At 40.5% G+C, this 22,359-nt stretch overlaps 1 protein-coding gene across 2 annotated transcripts in view; it reads right to left on the bottom strand.

The window, feature by feature from the left end:
• LOC125012449 (ADP-ribosylation factor-like protein 15) overlaps positions 1-22,359 on the bottom strand; it is a 95,778-nt gene that overhangs the window by 71,199 nt on the left and 2,220 nt on the right. The window contains exon 2 of one of the 2 annotated variants that reach the window (XM_047592411.1): positions 15,705-16,023. The exons of the other annotated variant lie outside the window; for it this stretch is intronic. Within the exon in view, the coding sequence (XP_047448367.1) occupies positions 15,705-15,758 (54 nt within the window). The 5' untranslated portion in view covers positions 15,759-16,023. The remainder of the gene's footprint in view (positions 1-15,704; positions 16,024-22,359) is intronic. 2 annotated transcript variants of the gene reach the window in all.

Below are 22,359 nucleotides of genomic sequence, written 5' to 3'. Positions count from 1 at the left end.
ATGTAATAGTAAATCAGGACCAGATTGTGGCCTCCACGGGTCCAAGCACACCAAGGGGAAGCTCTGGGAGCCAGGCTCTTCACCATGTGATACAGGTGTCATATTTTCTTTGATACAGGAAAGAACATCTTTCAGAAACCCCATAACCCCGGAGGAGTCTATTCCTGAATCGTGCTAGAAGCGCTAACGCCAAATTGAGCAACGATGCCTGCATAACTGGTTTTCATTCATCATCCAGTGGCATGCTTACGCAGCCAATACCAAAATAAATGCTAAACATATGCAGGGTCTAATGCACGACTTATATATTGCACATTCCTGAGCCACTTGCACAGTGTGAGGACTGGGCGCTGGCCAGAAGACAGAGCGTGTCCCGGGCAATCTGGCCGCACTTAACTGACCCCTTTGCGGTTCGGTGTTACGACAGCGGGAAGTTTGTCATCGTTTTGGCCGAGCACAGGACACTGGATTTAAAATAAAACAACACCTATGAAGCTTTGGCCCTGACTTCAGCTTGTGAGTGTCACATGAGTGTACAATGTGCAGAGTGACACCGATCCTAAACTTAACAGATAGTATTTAAAGTGATAGTTGTGGTTTTGCTGTTTAGAAGTAAGTTGCCAGATACCAGTCAGTACGTGAAAAAACAAATTACTGCCTTAATCCAACTGTAACTGGACAACTTAAGTACATGTAAACACGTTACTACGACTAATATCGGAGTTCTCCTTATCCGACTAAGACACTGATTTTTACAGCCATGTGTACGCCTTAATTGGAGTTGAACTAGACAACGTGTGTGCGCATGCTCAACAACTGCTGCGCTGGCGTATGACCCCAGAAAAAAAACATCCAAGATATCCGGTCGCAGAAGAAGAAGGTAAACAAAGATTACTAACCCTAAACTTAACCCTAAGAGATTAAAAAAGCTGTACTATTATCCATCTCGTTGTTGTTAGAAATGTTGCATGAATGACTTTATTGGATGACGTAATTGGTCAACCAGAAAGGGGGCGGTATTAACCCATTGAAAAGACATATATCGCCACCTAGTGTGGAGGAGGAGGAGGACGTGTTCCCATCAGTTATTCAATTTTCTCTGTTGTATGTAAACTGGGACAAGGACCGCATTCAGAAAGTTGAACTTTTAGCATAGCTCGATTAAACTGTGCACGTAAACGTATTGAATAATGTTGATCATGTCTAAAAGTTAAAAAAAATAAAATAAAACTCGATGGCAGGTAGACGGTTAACAGGAAAGATACTGAATACAGTGACTTTACGTTCGTCTTGACTTGTTGAATAGTTACATAAACCCTCTATGACTGATGCGCATTAGCAACCTCACATTAAAACCGAGAGTCATAACTCGAACCCTCATTGTCACCGTTTCGGTTTAAATGCAGTCTGCTGGAGTCAACACCACAAAACATGTGCGTCTAATACTTTTCCAACTGCAGCGTGGATGTCTGTGAAACATGAAGATGATAGAAAGGGCTAAGGGCTGAAGCAGAGAAAAAAAGAAACTGTGTGTAGGTTACCACTACAAGCCGTAAGACTAAATCCCACACAGGGAGCGTTTGACTAAAGCCAATGGACTCCACATGTCTTTCCTACTTCAAAGGAGACAAAAAATACATCACATCATACGCGTCCATCTTCCTCCTTTGAAGGACGTGAATATGAGCGTCGGGCTAATGCGATTCAACCAACACCTCAACAGCTTCATGTGATGGCCGGTCGCTTTTCTAACCGTAAAAACATACGAGGCATGTTTACTGTGAGATGTCTACGTAAATCAGGGTTCAGAGTATGTGATAACCAAGTCCATCTTAGTGCATATGCTCTGCATTATCCTGACACCTACTGGAAGACCAAATATTTTCAAATGCCTCAGAGGGGGGAGAGAAAAAAGAAAAAAAAAAAGAAAAAAGAAGCAGTTTCGTGAAACCACAGCAGTCACTTCGCTGGTGCACAGCACACAAACTGACAAATAAAACACTCTGAAAAATCTGCAAGTCGAGTCAATCAGATAAATGCGAACGTTACCCAGTGTAACACAATTATGTAAACAATCCTTGTGGAACGGCCCCCGGCAAATGAGAAAATAATTACATAAAAGGCACAGCAGATTAACACCATGTGAGGCTTCGCAACAGGCTGCTGTGATCCAGAAAGAACCACGAGCCAAGGACTCTGCTTCGCTAACTGAATCATATTTTTACCGGAAGAGGGGATAGACACCAGAAAATAAGAGAAAAGCGCACACGCACACAGAGAGAAAGAGGGAGAGACGCACGCAGAGTGAGAGCCAAGGCTGATGGACAGATGTTGTGCGTATGGCAGTATTGCGCAAAGGAGCTTTCATAAATGACTGAGCACAGAGGGAAACGTTTACTTAGTCAAAGACAGGAAAGAACAGTCAGAGGCCAACTGTGCCATGATCCATCACAGGCCTACCTATAAGAGCGCGGAGAGCAGCCTGATTCAGAGGTAGCCCTTAATCCCCCAAAGAGGGAGAGCATCCATCCGACCAAATGTAGACGGATGCGTATGATCCGAGACTATGAAAATATCTGTACGTCGTAAAGCGCTACAAAGATGTAGAGGGAACTTGAAAGAAGGCGCCACATGTTAACCTGAAACGAGAAGAATTCACTGCGATTCTTATTTTCAACAACTTTCCAGTCTGTATATATTAAATCAGTTTTATTAACTGGTGTCGTCTTGAAGAAAAACAAAAAAAAAAGAGACATTAATAATGTATTTTTTTTTTTTTTTTCAAAAATAGGAATAGGAACTGCACGGAGTAATGGTTTTAATAGAGTTTGATCAAATACATCCCGCGTGTAATCATCGATGACGCAGAGCGCTTTTAAAACGTTTCATGTGTTTTTTGGACTTTTCACTTCAGTTTTAAGAGAGTGAAAACGATAGCGCACAGCACACAAGCCAGAACAAAAAGACGGCGAACTTTCATCACGTTAAAAACCCTTGAGTGGCACAGCTTCTTTAATGTGGCTTTGCGTGCTTTTACACATCGCCTCAAACACCACAAAAAGATTCTCCACTTTCAATTTGCCCTTTACTGCGCAGACTTTTTTCTTCTTCTTCTTCTTCTTTTTTTCATACATCATCTTATGTCCGTGCTTGTTAATGCTTCTTAAAAGAAACCGCAGTTCAGCGTGTGACGTTAAATATTTATTAAAAGTCTACAGGAATTTCCTCTCCTAGCATCGACTCACCTCTTAAATGTAATAGCTTATGATTTGCCTTGCATGTTACATATTAGAGCCTCGCATCCAACGGACGATGTTTATGGAATACGAACGAAATACACAAAGGTTCACGCACACAAAGCCTGATTCACGCTGCGCGCCGTCGGTTATTAAAAGGCAGAACGCGGTAAATTAAAGCAAACCTTTACATTTCAGAGGAAAAGGTCTGCAGTAAATGTGCAGGTGAGCTAATGAGCAGTTCGGTGACTGCATGGCTCCACCCAGAGGACGCATGAGTGAACTTTATGGACTGACTCGTGCAGTAAGAGAATGAAAATGCAGGCTGTTCACAAAACTTTGATTGCATTTCATGTGAAAAGTTGTTTTTGCATAAAAATCACAGAAGCTTCAACTGTATTAAACACTCCACACTGTAGAAACTTTAATATAAAAGCTATTAATGTCGTGAGGAGCCTGACAAGTCAACTCTGAAGTGCTAGTACCAACTGAAACATATATTTTTTATTTTATCCGTAGCTGAAGCGGAAATTAATGAGTGAGCTGAAGTTACGTCCAGGAACAAGTAATAAATTTGCTTTTATTTCATTTTTTTTCCCATGCATCTATTAATATAAGCAGTTTGAATGAATCCCTAATACACTGAATGCATCTGCAAGTTATTACTTAAAAGTTGAGCCAAATTTAATCAGACATAAATGACTGAAATAATAATATTACAAACAACCAGAAAGGATTGCTTTCTGGTTAATGTCGCAGAAGCATCTTTTTAATGGGTTCATGCTGCAGCCTGTGCTGGAATGCCGTCTTTCATGTACTGAGTCCTGCCAGTACTCTTTTCTTCTTCTGTGAGGAAAATGTAACTTTTTTTGACGGATGAGGGGGAATCTGGCGCACGCTGCGCTAAAACTGCATCCCCGCGAGAGGTCTACGAACAGTAGATCCAGTCATTCTGGAAGACACGGGAGACGAATGTCTCATAAAAGACACTTCTGAATTTGTCTGCGCGCATTTAAGGAGAAATCAATCTGGAAAAGAGGAATATCATGAGAGAACAAGTATTTGCGCGGAGGACTCGCGGTGATCTCACGTTTCTTTCCTGCCGGAGCGGTCACGGTGTCAGGTGACACCTTCGCAAAGAGGTAGCGGGTCAGTGAAATTAACAATGTCGTAGGATTTGGGCATCTTTCGGTTTTCTCGAGGCGTGATTGCCATGTAGGAAGTTGGAAAAATGATCCACGTGGGCAGTTCAATTTTTTTAAGGTGAAGACTCTTGTTGTTCCCACGTGTAGCTGATGAGTTAACCAACCTGGACACATCACTTATTTTACCATCTCCAGGCTCTTAGGCTAGTCTGCGATTAAAAAGCCAAGTCAAGCAGCTTCATCATCTTTGAAGTGCATCTACAACAAACAAGCGACGAATTCCACTGGGGTGAGTTGCAGCCTCTTTTCTTTGTGTTTTGCTTATGAAAAGCAGCAGAGCATTCCTGTTAATCTCTTAAAGACACACTTTTATGGACTTGTTTTGAAGTAACTGTTCCTGTTTTTCTCATGTTAAGTCTTCATTAGTTTGTTTTGTGCCTGGTTTCAATATCTCACTGTAAAACGTTAACTTTTTAAAACAACTTTGCTACATGACATAACTTTACGGGATCACTCGCTATAGAACTACAGTAATTTGAGGTTTTATTTTACCACTTTCCCTTTTTGTAAATACTCTTAACTCTCTTGTGGTTGAATTTAAGTGAAAATATAAAACCGATGACTATCACATGTCTTTAGACAGAAAAACAAAGCACAAAAAGGCCATAACTGCGTTCCTGTCTGCAGGGAAGTGAAGTCCTATTTCATGTGGTGGTGCCAATATTTTAGGGCGTGCCATGTGTGCCAACAGCACTAATTTTATAAGTTCTGCAATTTCAAAACAGGACAGGCAGATGGAGGACTGAAAGTATGCGGCGTCTTTTAAAGAGTGATTCAGAGCGTCTGGACGGAAACTATACATGACACTGATGACCTGAATAATGTCAGCTGTTTCCTTGGCTGTCCTCGTCAGCCGCTGCAGTGTAGAGGCGACGACAACAGAGGGCGCCATTGCCCTTTCTTTAAATCCACAAACCAACATCCAGACACATCCTTCCTCAGTTCCACAATACATGACTGAAAATGATTCAGGAACTGAAGTGTTGTCCCTGGAAGTTGTTACCTTACAGGTATAAAATTACAGACCTGCGATTAGTTGAGCTACACTGATCAGGCATAACATTATGACCATCTTGTGACAGTTCAGTGTTCTGCCGGGAGATTTTTGGACCTGATATTCATTCATGTGGATGTTATTAGACAAGTAGCACCCACCTAGACCAGACTAGAAATCCCCACCCCATAGCAATGACACTCCTTGATGGCAGCCCCTCCATACCCACACAGACTCAAAAACAGTTTAGGAACAACTCAAAAGAAAGAAACATGATGAACAGCACGAGGCGTTGGTCTAGATCCCAAACTGATCAAGTATCCGTGGGATCAGGAAATATATTGCAGTGACATGGAAATGCGATTCCCCCTTTTCCAATTGAAAGATGGAGATGAACGGGCGCATTCCCCTAGAGAAAATAAGGGACACCTGCACAATATTAGGAAGGTGGTCATAATGTTATGCCTGATCTAACTTGTCTAACTTGTCATTCAATGCAAAGCTACAGGCTAATTTCAGCAGAAACTCTAGTCACCAGAACAAGAAACACCCAGACCACAGTGCAACCTGCAGACCACAGTGTGAAAACATTAACTCTTAGCCCAGGTTTATTTCAACACTGCATTACGCATTCATGTAGAAGGAAGCTTTCGGTTTGCTGAGGATTAAAGGGACACAAATACGCGTACATTTAAAAAAAAAAACACACTTCGCATTTCCAAATACATCAGAAGAACATCTGAGCTCAATGAAGGAAAACATGAAATACGACATCCCCTTTTTCACGGTGTCTTTTATCATTCACATCAAAGAGGATTACATCCAGAGGCAGAACAACATTTGTTTTGTCACATGCGACGTCCACAGTGTGTTTTTTCGCTCTACAGATCATGCAGTAAAGTAAACCTTGGTCAACAAGCTCAGGGTTCACATTTAAATATGACCTGATTCAGTTCCTGCGGCGCAGCAGCGACTGGTTTTCACCGCTCGTACTTAACGAGAAGAGATTCATTAATGTATGCTGCTGCGAAATAGAGCTGTCGGAAATAGCAATTAGAGCATGATTTGCACCAACTCCGCCGTCAAAATTAGGAGTTCCTCAGAGATTTGTTTGACGGCGCTGCTGGCAGTCGCTGTGAAACTGTTCCCGGCTCAGTGGCTGTACCTGAAGTCTCCATTAAAAAGAATGATGCTGAACAAAGACTAATCTTTCTTCTTAAAAACTTAGTATTTGCTCCATTTCACAGTCATCCTCAGTAAACCCAGAACTGATGTCATGAAGTTTCAGGGCGCAGATCTTTGCTATTAAATGATTATACATGAGTTCCAACGGGTTATATGTGAAGTTTTTGTACAAGTTTTGTATCAGGTTTTACTGTTTGGGGATTTCTGTTTGATTTTATCTGATATAATAACTTGAAGTTTTACAAAAGCATGTTAAGTCAGGTGAGTGAACACCTGAATCTTTACGAATTAAATGCAAGTGACTTTCACCACACGTGACGTTTTTTTATTTCTCAACTGGTTAATAAAAAAAAAACAACTATGACTCATTCATAAATTATTCATCTATATTACTCTCCTGTCTCGATCTCCGCTAATGTCACGAGAAAAAAAAAAGCGTTCACAATTATGACTCATCCAGTCGTAATTGCCACTTGAAGCTGACCCCAAGCAACGCAAGTCACATTTGTCTCCTTGTGAATCTAATTTAGCTAATAAATCCCTTAGGAAAAGTATATTATAGAACGAACGACAAAAAGTTTAAAGAATTAAAAAAATACTTTATACTGATCCCTGCTGAAAACAGCTGATCACTGGGAGAGAAATGAGTTACTTTCTGTGAGTTACGTGTTGTCAAGTCTTGAAAGCTTGTTGAGGTTAATTAGGCAGGTTCACCGCAGGGATGATGCTCTTCTGCAAAACTAATTACTTCAAATGAAAAGACATGTTGTTTAAGAAAGATCAGAAAAAAAAAAAAAGATTCTGAAACAACAAAGAAAACACCACTGATTAATAAGATCACAGATTGTGAGTGGAACTATCTGATGTGACCCCAACATACATCTGCAGCGTGATCATCGTACACAATTATAATTAGAAAACTCTACAAAGACGGTAGAAATGTCACACATTGGAAGTTGTGCAAAGATGTCGCGTACGTTCGGAGCCGTCAGTCAGGAAACACTGATACACTGACTCGTTAGTTTTAATGTGTCGAGCTCTGAAATGTGAGCTGCACCATGGAGAAACCAAACGAGGAAACAGAGGTGTGCCATGCACAGGATCACTTTCACTCCAGTTTGACTTCAGGCTCTTTTAAAGCACTGCAGGACATAGATGGTGCAGCCTATGTGTGCCTTGTGTGCTCGTCGGCTTGTGTGCTCATCATGTAGTCTTTCTACTCCGTGGTTCACTTTCAACAATGTTGATTGAAACTTCCGCCAAAAGTTCACCAAAACGAGTCATAGAAATGTTTGTATCTCCAAATCTCCTCAGTTAACCTTTACTCGATGTGTTCCATCTTTATTGATCCAAAACAATCAATGGTCCACAAAAATTGTGGACCAGTAGTTACATTTCCCCGTAGTTACATTTCTGGGAATGAGCCGAAACTCTCGTTAAGCCTCACCTCGCAATATCCCATAATTCTCTTTCTAATTCTAAATCTTTGAGACTTGAACTGGTCACATGACCCCCTAGGTTACACACTATAAATTGCGATACATTTTTATATTCTTTACCTCATGAGGAAAATATTGTAGTGTTATCTGAGAGTTTCAAAATGTAGGCATTTCCACTACCTTTTTTTTTTATTGTGATATTTAGGTTTTGCACATTTCTAGGAGCAATATTAGTGTCACAGTCTAATACCATTAAACACAGGAACCTGGTGGCTGAGATTAGCTGTTGCACAAACTGTGTAAAAAAAAAAGTAGATTAATTACCTGAAAACTAACATGTGTGAAATTCTTATTTTTTCATTTTTTTAATTCACTGGGTTTTTTTGGACTATTAATGAGGAGTACTCAGCAAACAGAAAGAGGCCCAGTGGCTCAGATGAGAATTTGCAGCCCTCTCGTGTGTTACAACGTCTTGTGGATAAGCACATGACAGTATGTGCTTCAGGCTCTGGGCTCAGTGTGGATGATGGTACCTCATCGCGTCAGGGGGACAAAGACTATTGTATCGCTGAAAAGACGCTGTAAGGCGTCTCCCGACAAAGGCTCATACAGGGAGAGGATTCAAGGGCATTGTACGGGAGGCCGCTGAGAGTAGAGGGCAACACAACAGGTTTGTGGAGAAACAGAAACAGACAAAATGAAATAATAATAATTCTTATTCAGAATTACAAGATTTAGGCATTTTTGTCGCTGTCTAGATTAATAATAGTTGAATTAAAACTAATTAATCCAATAAAACGTGACTCCTAGACTGTAATGTGTACACTGATACACCGATCAGGCATAACATTATGACCACCTCCCTAATATTGTGTAGGCCTCCCTTGTGTCTCCAAAACAGTTGTGACTCATCAAAGAATGGAAATGGGTTTCTCACAGGGTCTCCTGTGGTGTCTGGACACAGGATGTTGTTAGTGGGGGGGCGTTGGGTCCTATGGGATGAGGGGAGGGGCCTCTGGGGATCATCCCACAGATTCTTGTTAGTACGTTTAGAATTTGAAGGCCAGGCCAACATCTTGTGCTGTTCTTCATGTTTTTTTAGCCTGTTGATTAGCCTCAATGAGTGTCGTTGCTATGGGGTCCAGGTGGGTTCTACATGTCTTAGTAACATCCACCCAAATGTCAGGTCCAAAAGTTTCCCAGCAGAACAATGAATTGTCAAAAGATGGTCAATGTCATTCACTTCTCCGTTCAGTGGTTTTAATGTTGTGGCTGATCAGTGGTAGTTGTTTTTTTGCTGCTGTTTTTAACCTAGAGTCATTGTGTTTGCTCTTTTACTTGTGTCCTTTGTTTCCCAAACTGAAATCTGAAATCCCAGAAAACATCGTGCCTGAAATGCGGAATCAGAACGGGACGTTATCCTGGGAAAAATAGTTCAAGTTCCTGGTATACATGTACACAAAGGCCAAACGTGGCGTCACCGCGCTTCGTCTGCCAATACATCTCAAACAGGAAGTTTTTCTTTGTCGTTTCCCAAATCACTAGAGCCAAATTCCTTTCCAGAGTGTCCTTGGCAACAAAAGAAACGGGTACGAACTGGCAGTCGAGCTTTAGGAAGCGGTATTCGATAGTCCGCGTTTAACCCTTGGTGATCTCTCAGTCGTCATCCCATCGGGTGCTGTGGTTATTTTGAAGTGTGGGGCATTCACGGCCCAGGATAGGGCAATAACTGCTCCCATCCTGCTTTTGAAAAAGACGGAAGCAGGTTGAAAATGTATGTCGCTCACATGCTGTGAGGAGAGGGGTTTATTTACTCAGTGAAAACGTTTTTGACATAATAGCCATCACAAAAACAATCACTTTTGGGAATTTATTAGTCCCATGGGCGTAAAAAATAAACAACATTATAATATTGAAATCTAAAGGTCTATCTGGGCTCAAATGAATCTTTAATTCACTAATTGATGAAAATCTTTTAGGAGCCTATTTAAACCGTAGTTGTACATCGCACTTGGTGCATAATATTGTTAAGGTTTATTAATACAGACAGTCGTATTGAGAACTTGGTCAAAATTCACGTTATGCAATTATCCGTGAGAAAAAGTCTGACGGAGATGAGTGGATTTCATACGACGCCTGAGGTATCTCAAGATAAGAAAGTTAAAAATACCTCTTAGAGAAAACAGGATGGGTGTTTTTTGTGCAGCTATAAACAATTGCAAAGGTGGGTATTGGGATTTCCTTTAAAAGCTGGACCTGGATGTGGGTCCCAGCTAAATTTACCAACAAAGTGGCCTTTAGAACAAACTGTGAATGAAGTCAAGGCACAGAGAACTCTGCGGCAAATAACTCCTTCTGGTTATACGAGTCCTTACTGGCACAGACTGGATGTCTCGGATGTGGCAATCAACATAACACCTTCTCTGTAGAGTCACTGTTAAATAAATAGGTGTCAGGCAGTTTGACACTGAGTCAAACTGGTTCTAAAGGCATCAAATCGTAAAAATTTGCTTGCTTGTCGATTGCCGTCTATAATAGGAGCATTTTGATATTCAGGGTCTCCACTGACATCACAGGACATGTGGAAAGTGAGAGTCTGGGATTGAACTTTTAACTTAACTGTCCAATAAGTAAGTGATCGTATTACATTATCTAGCAATTAATCCTAAAACTGAAATAAGATGAAACACAAAGAACATGTAACAGCTACACGGCCTTTATAGCATCTTAAATTATACAGACGGCAATTGGTTTCCCATTTTGCACATTCATAAGTTTTATTTTAAAGAAAACAACCTACTAGTTATTGCATTGCAAGCTTTTTACACGTCATCATATCTGTTATCATTCTGAACTGGAAAGCTTGGTTCAGGCTGAAATGTCGAACTACTTTGTAAGATTGAAAAACAAACGTGCTAATCTTCTACTCTGTCTTCAAATGGAACTGGTGAAACGGTTACGACATGGGAAATCGTAAACACAAAATGCTTGTTGTTTCACTGGAGGACGCTGCTAGGCAACAGGCCGGCGAGGCCAATGCTTAATCGATGGGTTGTTGACATGATGTAGGAAATTCAAAGGCGTAATGAAAAGATGGGGGCATTGGAAATATCAACATTTTTCCACACATATTCTAATATTATGAAGAAACGATATGAAACGATATTAACTTACCAACTACCTCCGTATTTTTAACCATGTTAGCAAACATGCAACAAGTTGTTGCAACAAAACATCCAACAAATTGTTGCAATGTGAACTCTGTAACTCTTTAAAAATGACCAAAACACGCACGTTTTCGGTTACCTATACATAACACCCATCTGTTTTCTCATCACGCCGTAAACAGGATGCAGATGTTACCACTGCGGTGGCAGCTGTGCAAGAAAAAACGAAAAACCTCTAACATAAACCGTTTTTCACCCTATTTTCACAGGGACATAACCAATAAACCCGTAGCACCGTGTAACCAGCTTTTGCCCAGCTTCACTGACAGCTGTACATTCAGATTCAGGGAACCTCATTAATCCCACCAGGGACAGCTGGTCTACAAAGCTTGCATACTATTATACTATATATATATGTGTGTGTGTGTGTGTGTGTGTATACACATATATATAATAGAAACAGATAAAAGTAGAATTCAAAAAAGCAGAAAGGAGGAAGTAAAACACCATGAAACAAAGTGGAATAAATTATCAATGAATAGAAAAAATAAATAAATAAGGTAGATTTAAAAAAAACTGTGCCTGGATTTTAAAAAAAACAAAACAAAATAAAACATTATTAAGAATTTAAAAGACAAATGGCAGAGGGAATAAAAGACAGTTCATCCTACAGACAGATGGAGCCTACCTGTCTGTAAAACAAGGCAACAGCAACAACTCTCGACTCAGAAATATCATTACAGTTGAATTGATATTTTTAATTAATTAGTTGTATCTACTAAAAAATCATTTTGACTTGGTTTCAGGCCTTTTACAGACAACATTATTGTGGTTGCTTCCCCAGCTCTCACCTCTCTGTCCTGTAAAAAGGTTTAGTTTAGTTCTTGTTTGTTCAGTCAGTCAAGAATCGGTACGATCAGATTACAGGTACTGTGCCACCTTGTGTGGGTTCTTTGTTCTTCAAGTAGGTCATTCCCACCGTGCAAACTCTGTAGTTTCTTTCCAAATTTAAAACTTAAAGAAGCCTTGAGGCCATTGGTCCTAAATGGGCTGATATGGGCCTGAGGGTCAGGGCAAGCAAATGAGTGGAGAGGTCATTTCTCCACTCCATTAATAACATAATGAGATGGCCGTGGAGCACTACTTAAGACATTTAACGGTTAAGGGTCCAACCGGTGATGGCCATGGCACCCGCAGCACATGTCACTTAGGCTAATGCCCCGCGGCACGTGCTGCTACTTAATCAACCAAAATCTTACTGCTCGGTCTAATTTATGCTGTACTGTCTGAGAGCCTTGGAAACCCTTTAAAAGCACATTTACTTAAACTGAAGGTGCCATTTAACTAAAGCCTGTGCAGATCTAATGGCCCAATCAAGATCTGTTTTTTTTTTAGCCCCAATCTGAAATAAACTTAATTTCCTCCACTGTAGATTTATAAAGGCTTTTCCTATCTTACTTATATTCACCTAGATCACATGTAATGCATTCACATTATCTTGCAAAACATCCACATTGCATAATTTGTCTAAGTGATTTCATTTTTCCATAGGTACATACATCCACCCAGCAGACAGCACAGAGCTTTTGTCTCGACCAGATTTTTGAGATCACATTTGATTTCTATTTTCTCTACCTTAAAATGTGTTGTTCTAATATGTGAAATGAATGTAAGATCAATCGCCTGCTTAATCAAAGAGATGTTTTCTCGATAAATCTCATTATTAGTGCAGTTGAAAGGCCTACGCTGTGTAATTCAGTACTAGCACTTGTTTTACATGACACTGAATCAGCCAAAAACCTACAAATGAATATGCAATACTATACTTTGTCTATGAAAGAAGAGGCTTTTTATTTTAGATGCCTCCACTGCTCAACTCTCTAGGACGCTCCCAGTAAAACACTGGAAAGACAATCAGAGTAGATGTTCGTAAACGGTGGATAAGTGAGTTGAAAGGTACACAAACTCACCACATCTGCTGGTTAAAAAAACAATGAAAGCAATCATTGCTATTGAGGAGCATTTGACTAAAGAGAGCTAACTCAATAATGTTCAACGAGGTAAAAGGTTATGTTTACCAGTTGGATGCTGTGAATAATTTTTTTTTAAGATTAAATTTGGGCTTAACAAGCAGTGGGTTGGGATGGGTAAAGGGACAGTAGATACCATTATACAGCTTGTTCAATAGGCTCTGGGCACCATCTGTGCTGCCCAGGCTTTGTCTTGATTTCAGCAAGTAACACTAACAGTGCAGCCATTAGGGACGGGAAAAAATGTCAATATGGTTATATATTATGATATTCTTTCTTCCAATACAATATCGACTTTGAATGTCTTCATATCAGTTTTGAAAGAAAAAGGAAAAGTCATGTTTGGGGCCGATCGTGAACGACTTCCACACCTCCACCACCATTTTTTCTGTACAAGTGCAATAAATTGGAAATGGATCATTTGGATTAATATTGTTTTTTGACTCAATTTGTCCCATGTACATATATACAATGTATATTTTAAGCTGCATTTAAAATTTCTTAGTGAACTATGTAGAATATTGTAATATCGTAATATCATAATATCGCAATAATGTATCGTGTCATGAATCAAGTATCATGATACGTATCGTGAAGTCCTTGCTATATGGACTGATTAAACATAGTGCTGAATAATAGCAAAAGTTTAACCTGCTGTCTCTTCTGTTCTCTGAGCACAGTGTGTGTGTGTGTGTGTGTGGGTGACACTACAGAGAGGAGAGCGATTGTATTCATTCATAACAAGAATGGTTTGTTGTTTACACAGAGACCATTCAAAGTTTAAATGTCAAAGATACCATAAACGTGGTGTGAAGTGACTGATGAGGTAAAACGAATGTTCCTTGATTTACCCAGTGGTAAAGGAACTGTAAAGATCAAATGTCTGCCACTAAATGCTGAAGCTTTTGGAAGGTTGGATTTTGCACCGAATGCTGAGGTGGCTCAGCAGGGTCTTGAATCTCAATGAACTGAAGGCAATAAAAAACAATTCCTCCTTTGAACACAAGAATGGAAGCTTGATCAACATTTATAGAGCTCAGTATTTCCACAATATCCTTTTCTTTTTTATTTTTTTTTACGTTTCTACTCAACAAGCATTGGACTACTTTGTGAAACATCTGTCATCTGTGAGAGTCCAGGCAGCAGCTTGGTTCCCTCCCCATCACTAATAAAACTGAAAATTATACTGACTTACATCCAGTAGTTAAATTAATTGTAAGTCCCTGGCGTTACCACATTTATTTTATTTTATTTAATTCCTCATGGCAATAACTCAATAAACTGCAGAGACTCCCAGAAGCATCACTTGCTATGTCTGAATTGGAGTATTAGTGAGACGATTAAAAACAACTTAAAAATGTCGGGACCTTCTTTTAACATGCATGTAACGTTCAAAGTTTCAAGTAAAAGAGAGTTTTGTTCATTATTTTTTTATTTATCGGCCACAACATAACATGGTCCTCTTGCTTGTTTACGTTCCTGCTTAACAGCTTAAAACAAGCCCAAGCTTGAAGGCGTTTTTTTAATCATGCTAGCAGCATGGCTCTAGGGATAAGAATGTCTGCTGAAGTGTTATGGATGTGGATGGAAGATGACAAAGCCTTTGGACTAATGGGCAAGTAAGTGATGACAGCAGAGCCACATGGCCAGTGGATGTCATTAGTAACCATCCTATTTGTCAAATGAAGAAGAACTAAGACCTGCAACAGCAATTTCTTCTTTTGCTCTAAATTCAAATAAAACTCATCTGCTGTGTTTCCACCTTATTGATTCATGCACATCCACAGGAGTGAGTCACACAACGTTAAGTGTGCATCATAAAACGTTACTGTTTAACGTTTCCGTTTCAAAATAATCCTCCCCGTTGATGTTCATTGAAAAAGCTTCACCAGCTGGTCAGAGAATAACAGGAGACCTGACGGTACGCAATGAGTCATCGGCCGTGGTTAAATTACAACTAAGAATACGTTGTAAATACTGCAGTGTTACGAAACGTTCATTTTTATTAGCAATTGTTGTTAACTAACGTTACTCTTGCGCCTTTTCTGCAATAGCAAAACAATTGTAACAATATCCCCATCATGAATTGTTAGAATAATATTCATGGATCCATGTAGTTAAGACTGACTCAAGCCAGCTGCTATGAAAAACCTAAAGAAAAAGAAAAAGGGGACCAGGACCTATCTTTGCACTTACATTCACCTTTTCCACCTTAATATTATGTTAACACCCACTCGAATGAACCCGAGTGTGCTCTCCGCTCAGCAACCAACCAGCAGTGAGCAGCAGTGAAGCAGCAGGCACGGTCGCTTGGTCAGTATCTATTTCTAAACACAACAAGTAACAAGATTAAACCGTGGTGAAACTAATAGTACACAACACAACACCTTCTTGCTTATTTCCCCCCCGCGCCAAACACAGACAGTTTGCATATTAGCATTTTCTTACCGTGTAAATCCCAATCCTGCACAAGGCAAGGGAGAGCTGCATGTGCTCCGACATTGTGCTCAACAACAAGCGTAACCCCCGGCAACAAACAACCCAAGCCTCTCGAGTAAGTGAATGGATGGAGGAGGATCAGAAGTGGCTGCACACAACGGCGCCAGGTCAACAACGCGAGTCCAGCCCTTCATCGTCTCACGGTCAGCACCTCGTACCCACAAAGCCGATTCTTTTCTTTTCTTTTTCTTCTTTTTTTTTATTAGAGATTTGCAGTGGAGTTTTGTGAAGATGAGCGGGATTGAAGGTTGTCTTGTGTTTACTCCCTCTATTCATTCATAGAAAGATAAAAAAAAAAAACTATTACCACTAGGATCAGCAGACAGACACAGGCTTGAGATTAGTTTGGGAGGATCTCTCTCTCTCTCTCTCTTTGCAGAGATTAAGGGCTCCCTGACTACTACAGATCCAGAATAAGGCTGCAAATTGGATTAGTCACCATTACACACCCACACACTATGCCTATACTGCATGCACAGCTTTACGAAGTATGAAAACCACTGCTTTCTACCGTGGAGCGGGATGAAAGGATCGACCACTTGAGCCTGCAGCGGCCGTGGGGATTTCAATAAATGCGGTGGGACGTTTTTGTCGGAAGTCTGTTAGGGTGAACCGTGAGTCATGTCCAGATATGATGTTTGAATGTTTCGGTCAGCTCAGCTGTCGAGTAACAACCGCTGTCACCGCTGCTGACACAATGCAGTTTTAAAACCCAATATTCAAGTGTAATCCAATGAGGCTGCGTAATAACTAACCGCGGACTAGATTTCAATTGATTCATGCCTTTAAACAATGCAAACACACCTTGGTAGCACTTGGCAGAATTTTAAATGATGTATGCACGTTGTTTGGCTTCTGTTCAATTCGCTATAGGAACGATTTAAAGTTTGAAAAGAAGGATTGTGCTTGTTGCATTAATACAACTCTTAAGCTTTTGAAAAATCCATACTCAGTTTAGACTCAGTCATTCTGGTATTAAATGTTGGTAAAGATGCACGGGGATTGTTTGATTATACCACACCCAGAAATATATTCATTTATTCATTAATTTTTTGTGGAGGGTCACAGGGATTGAAACCTATCACTGGGAGAGAGCCAGGGTACACTAGGGGTGAGAAAAAATGTTTATAAGATATTTTTTCTTCCGATAGAATATAATTTTTAATGTCTTAATACCGATTTTAAAAGAAAAAGAAAAGTCATGTTTTTTAGGCCAATCATGAATGACTTCCACACCTCCACCACTTTTTCTGTGCAAGTACAATAAACTGAAAATGGATCATTTGAATTAATATAGTTTTTTGACTCAATTTGTCCAATGAATTGTTATCTGATATGCACATAGACAATGTGTATTTTAAGCTGCATTTAAATGCAATTTCTCAGTAAACTATGTAGAACATTGCAATATCATAATATCGCAATAATGTATCGTATCGTATCGTGGCCCAAGTATCGTGATACATATCGTATCGTGAAGTCCTTGTCAATTTAACTTTTTTTATTTTATTTTTTTACAACTCTCATGGTCCCAAAGGACCACTTTACAGATCGGTTGGCATGGCAACCGGTAGTCGCCATTATGCCGCATCCTGTTTCTATAGCGTTAAATAACTAACTAAAAGGAAACTTATCCAAATAATCGACACTCGAACATGCAATCCTTCTTTGCTTTTATAGTACTGGCGGATCTTGACGCTTTAACCTCTGCATGAAGCCTGCACTGGTGTGAGACATTTATACTTGTGCACTTGTCAGTCTGGCCCACTCTGTAACAACTAGACTGCGCTGTGTTGGGTGTTTTTTGCCAGTGGGGTTAATTTTCTTTCTACTTCCTGCTTCACTTTCAACAATGGCAACTGAGTCATACAGATGTCTGCATCTGCAAACCTTTTCATTTAACCCTACAGATTCTTTATTGAGACAAAACAGTCAATTCAAAAAACAGCAGAGATGGAGAAGGAGCAGGAAAAAAGGAAATACACTACTACCAAGTGGACCTATCTCTACTCTTGGCGTGTAGTTACATTGCTGGGGAGGTGCACATCAGTTACAGCACTACGGTGCTAGGCTCTGTGAAGGCTCCGGGCGCTCCGTAGCCTCTGTGTCAACTTAGCACATAAGTCTGAAACCGCCTATAAACCAGGGGAGGTGAAGTTTATAAACTACACTACACCAGACGGAGCTCTACTTGCTTTGGCTTCACTTTTGAGGAGCAGTTCCGCCGTTTATCTTTGCATTGTCTATGGTGCCGCCCCACACACACAAATTATTACCCAAAAATACCAATAGCTGAACCATCTAGGCGTCACATATCATTATGTCATCAGGTTAAAAATCAAAGCACAAGGGGCGGTGTTCAGCTCAGTCTGTAGCACGCCCGCTCGCTGCAGGCGCCCCCGGTTCGAGTCACGCTCCGGGCGGCCTTTCCTGCATGTCCTTCCCCCCGTCTGCCTCCCTGTTTCCTGTCTTCTCTGCACTTACCTGTCCATTAAAGGCTTAAAATGCCCCCACAAATATACATATATATAAAAAAAAAGCACAAGAGCAACTGTGTGACTCTCTTGCTTAGGATACAGTATCCTATAATTCCAGCAAAGAGCCTTTGTCACATTGCTGTCTATTATAATTCATATTTTTCTAAGGCTCCCAACAAAAAAATACACTGATCTCAATCTATTTTGTCCAACCCAATGTACTGCATGCAAAATACAATGTAACAGATGACTTCTTTTGTCATGGGACTCCTCATGTAACTCACAGTAGACTATTGCACAGCACTTAACTCAGCTTGTGCCTTGGTACAAGAGCCCAATCCCTACACATGTCCTTCATATTTTTTTCAACAAAGAACAAAATCTTTTCTCAGTTTGATGCTATAATGCTTATCTGCTATAAGTAAAGGAAGCAATAAAACGTATGGAAAACCATTCACTATCGCCTCCTCAGAGTCACGGTCAAACAACGCATATGGAAATCAATATTGAAAAGGAACTCAGAGTGCTTGTATTTGATAACGATAACAGCAATGTGAAACCCTAGTATCTCCAACAGGGGCCGTGATGCTGTTCCAGCCCAAGATGCTGACTCACTAGCACTCTCCACAGACACTAGGGAATCACTGCAATATGCCGTGAAGCCGACACACCAAAGCGCTCCAACTTGCGAGTTAAATTCAGTGGCAGGGGTTCAGGAATGCAGAGATATTTCACGTTACAGCTGGAGGCTATAGGCACTTCAAATAAAAAAAAAAACTGTGGACAACATGAACAAACTCTGGGTAATAATAAAAAAAAATCTTATCAATTTAATAAGAAACCAGAGTAAACTAGTGAATTATTAGCCTAATATCAATTCACCAATAAAAAGCACACACGGATGGTGCTCTTGGCTGTGGACAAAAAGTCATTTTTGTTTGCCTTTGGAAAGTAAAGATCTGTGCCAGCACCGGTGAGGTGCGTAACGCGGTCATATAGGGGACAAAGCGGAGGTGAAAGAACTCCAGCCTTGTATCCCATATACCAACGAGCTGCAGCCAGGAACTTCCTCTCAGCTCTCTTTCCTCTGTTACCGCTGTGAGGTGTCAATCTGCCATAGCCTGCTGTGTGCCCTTGGACAGGAGATCTGCTCTGATGAACAGTACAGTCGATGCATCACTCATTTTATTTTCATGAGGTTGAGAGGAATTCTGCTCCCGCAAACAATGTCACGACTGGATTAAATGTTTTTAAAATGATGTACTCCTTTTGTATTCCTTAAAGAATGGGTAGAACAACACAAACATGCTCTGAACCATTACTTCCTGAAAGCTAAAATGAAGAATGATGGCAATCATCAAAGGAGATTTCAAATGACACATTACAAACACAATGAACTGGTCGTTTTATGGACATATACACCGATCAGCTACTGACAGGATAAGTAAATAACATTGACAATCTTGTGACAATTTAATGTTCTGCTGGGAACCATTTGGACCTGACATTCATATGGATGTTAGACATGTACCCACCCACCTAGACCAGACCAGACCCATAGTAGTGGCATTGCTTGATGGCTGCTCCTTGATGCCTCCAAATTTACTAGATCCCGAAACTGTGGGACGATCCAAAGAGGCCCCTCTCCTCAACCCATAGGACCCAATGACCCTCCACTAACAACATCCGCTTTCCACACACCACAGGACACCCTCAGAAGGCCCATGTACATTCTCTGTTGAGTCACAACAGCTTTGGATGCTCAAGCGAGACCGACACACTATTAGGAAGGTGGTCATAATGTTATGCCTGATTGGTGCAACTGTAGTAGTTAAAAAAGGTTTGGATAAACTTTAAAAAGCAGACGCACACACACACATGACTCTTGAGCTCAAGTTGAACTGAGTCTGTTCCAGTCCGGATGAAATCATGCAGTGTGTAATTTGTACAAACAGCTCCCAGTTGGTCTCACGAAGCTTTTACTAAACACGCTTGATATTTGCTACTGGTGAACAATGACATCACTGGTGTGCGTCAGCGGAGGGAGACGCACAAATAAATACATAGCTTTGATATTTGCCATTTAAAATCTGGATGATTACATGAGTACTTCCACCAATGAGATAGACGAGTCTACAAGGACGAGAAGCAGATTGGGGTGTTGTCAAACCGCGGTACACATACTAGCCCTCTAGGCAATTGTGAGTGTGCATAGCACTGTAGACATATTCAAACCTTTTTCTTATCCATACTTGTTAAGCCTCTTTTCTCACTGCTAAGTAGTTCAAAGTTACAGCAACTTCTTCTTCTTCTATTGCCAGTTGGCAAACTAGCTTGCAGATATATTACTGCCACCTACCAGACTGTGTAGGCCAGCAGCTTTACAACACTCTCAACTCTATTTGCATGTTCTTCACTGTAGACTGATCATTTGTAGTTGTAGTTTTTGGGTCTGCCATACTTCTCTTTGTTGCTAAGAGCCAAATTTTTAAGGAGTTGATGACCCAAAATCACATGACTTAACATGTCTGCTGCGTAGAAGTCTGATTAAGTGAGTCAGACAGCAGTTTGTGAAATATGTTTAGCAAGGTGGTAGAAGGAGTGCGTTTTTTTAATACTACCAACCTGATTCACGATGAGAAGAGAAAGGTTTCCTCAAGACAGCGTCAAGGAGAAAGATATTACAGAGAGGGTTAGCGTGTTAGAACGTCCCATTTATTGGACTTAATACCATCGCACACTGCTTACGTGATCAGACGAGAAAAGATCAGATCGGTATCGGATAGTAGGGCAGCAAAAACTTGATCAGGACATCCCTGGTAAGAAGAATTGTACATATGCTTCAAGGATAATTTTACAAAAATGTATTACTTATAATCGTCACTCCACCTCAGAACTTATTCACAACTAATTTATGCACATGAAAAAACCAACCCTACCACATCCTAAATACAATCACCCAAACCAGGTCACGTTTAACAAGTTTTAACAACCAACAAACAACAACTACACAAACAGAAAATAAGGGACACAGCAAACAGGTGGCCGGCAGCAATGGTAATAAATAGTACTGACAGCTGAACGACCACCTTCTCAGTTGATGCTGAGGTAGTCGAAACAGGTTTATCTTGTCACAAATGAAAGAAATTATTCAACTCTGGACATGCAAATTTAACCCCCCATAAAATGTTCATATGAAGTATTACAGGTTTGCTCTTCCCAAAAAGAAATAATGATAATAATGAAAAATATAGAAATAGAAAATATTGTATGCAACTGTTCAATACTTTATTAGACAAAAAAGGTTAAAAAATCTATTAGGTCCTTTTCTCTTTTCCTTTCTTCTCCTATTTTTACGTACTGAACATGAGACAAAAGAGAAAAGGTGCGGACAATACTCTGTTTAATTACCATCAATCACTTTACAGCCTGAGGTCGGAGCGGAGACATTCACATAATTTAGATTCCACAAAGGAACAGCGTCGGCCCACCTGAGGGTTTGTTCATTCATCTACAACAGAGATCCACGGCTCTTCATCAAAGTAACAGCCACGAACTGAGTCAACAGAAATAACCTGCACAGTGCGACTACAATGTACTCCTGCTCGTGTGTTGTCAGACGGAAAGTGCCTTGTTTTAACGGCCAAGATTTGGACACAGTGCAATTGTAGTTTGGTCAAGACTGTGTCATGGCAACAGCTCGCACCGAATTCCTTTCTCAGTGCCGAGGTTAGGTCTGATGGTTTTTAACACCCTGCTGAACATGAACAAGTCCAGTCCCTTTAACACGCTCCCAAATGAGACGGATCCACCACGAATCGGGTCTCTACCACTATTCTAACTCACACCACAGTTATTACCCCACATATGTGCAATAATGCATCCACCTGCATCCATTCCCATCTACACTTATAAGCCAAACCTGACCTAAAGTCCTTACCTAGTAGTGTAAACAAAGCCTTAGCATGCTTTGTTAGAGGTCCAGCGACATGTTCCTATTGATTTATAACAACAGAGAGAGACATAGTTTTGGCTAAGGTTTCGTGCCAGGTCTCCAGTGTTGCACGGCAGGAGAGGAGGCCCGGCGCCTATTGAGTGCCTGACCTCAGTGGACAGTCAAGCACTCC

The sequence above is a fragment of the Mugil cephalus genome, chromosome 8, assembly GCF_022458985.1.
Source record: "Mugil cephalus isolate CIBA_MC_2020 chromosome 8, CIBA_Mcephalus_1.1, whole genome shotgun sequence".
NCBI classification, from domain to species: domain Eukaryota; kingdom Metazoa; phylum Chordata; class Actinopteri; order Mugiliformes; family Mugilidae; genus Mugil; species Mugil cephalus.
The sequence above is the reverse complement of the archived record's forward strand: the minus strand, read 5'-3'. Positions and strand labels throughout refer to the sequence as shown.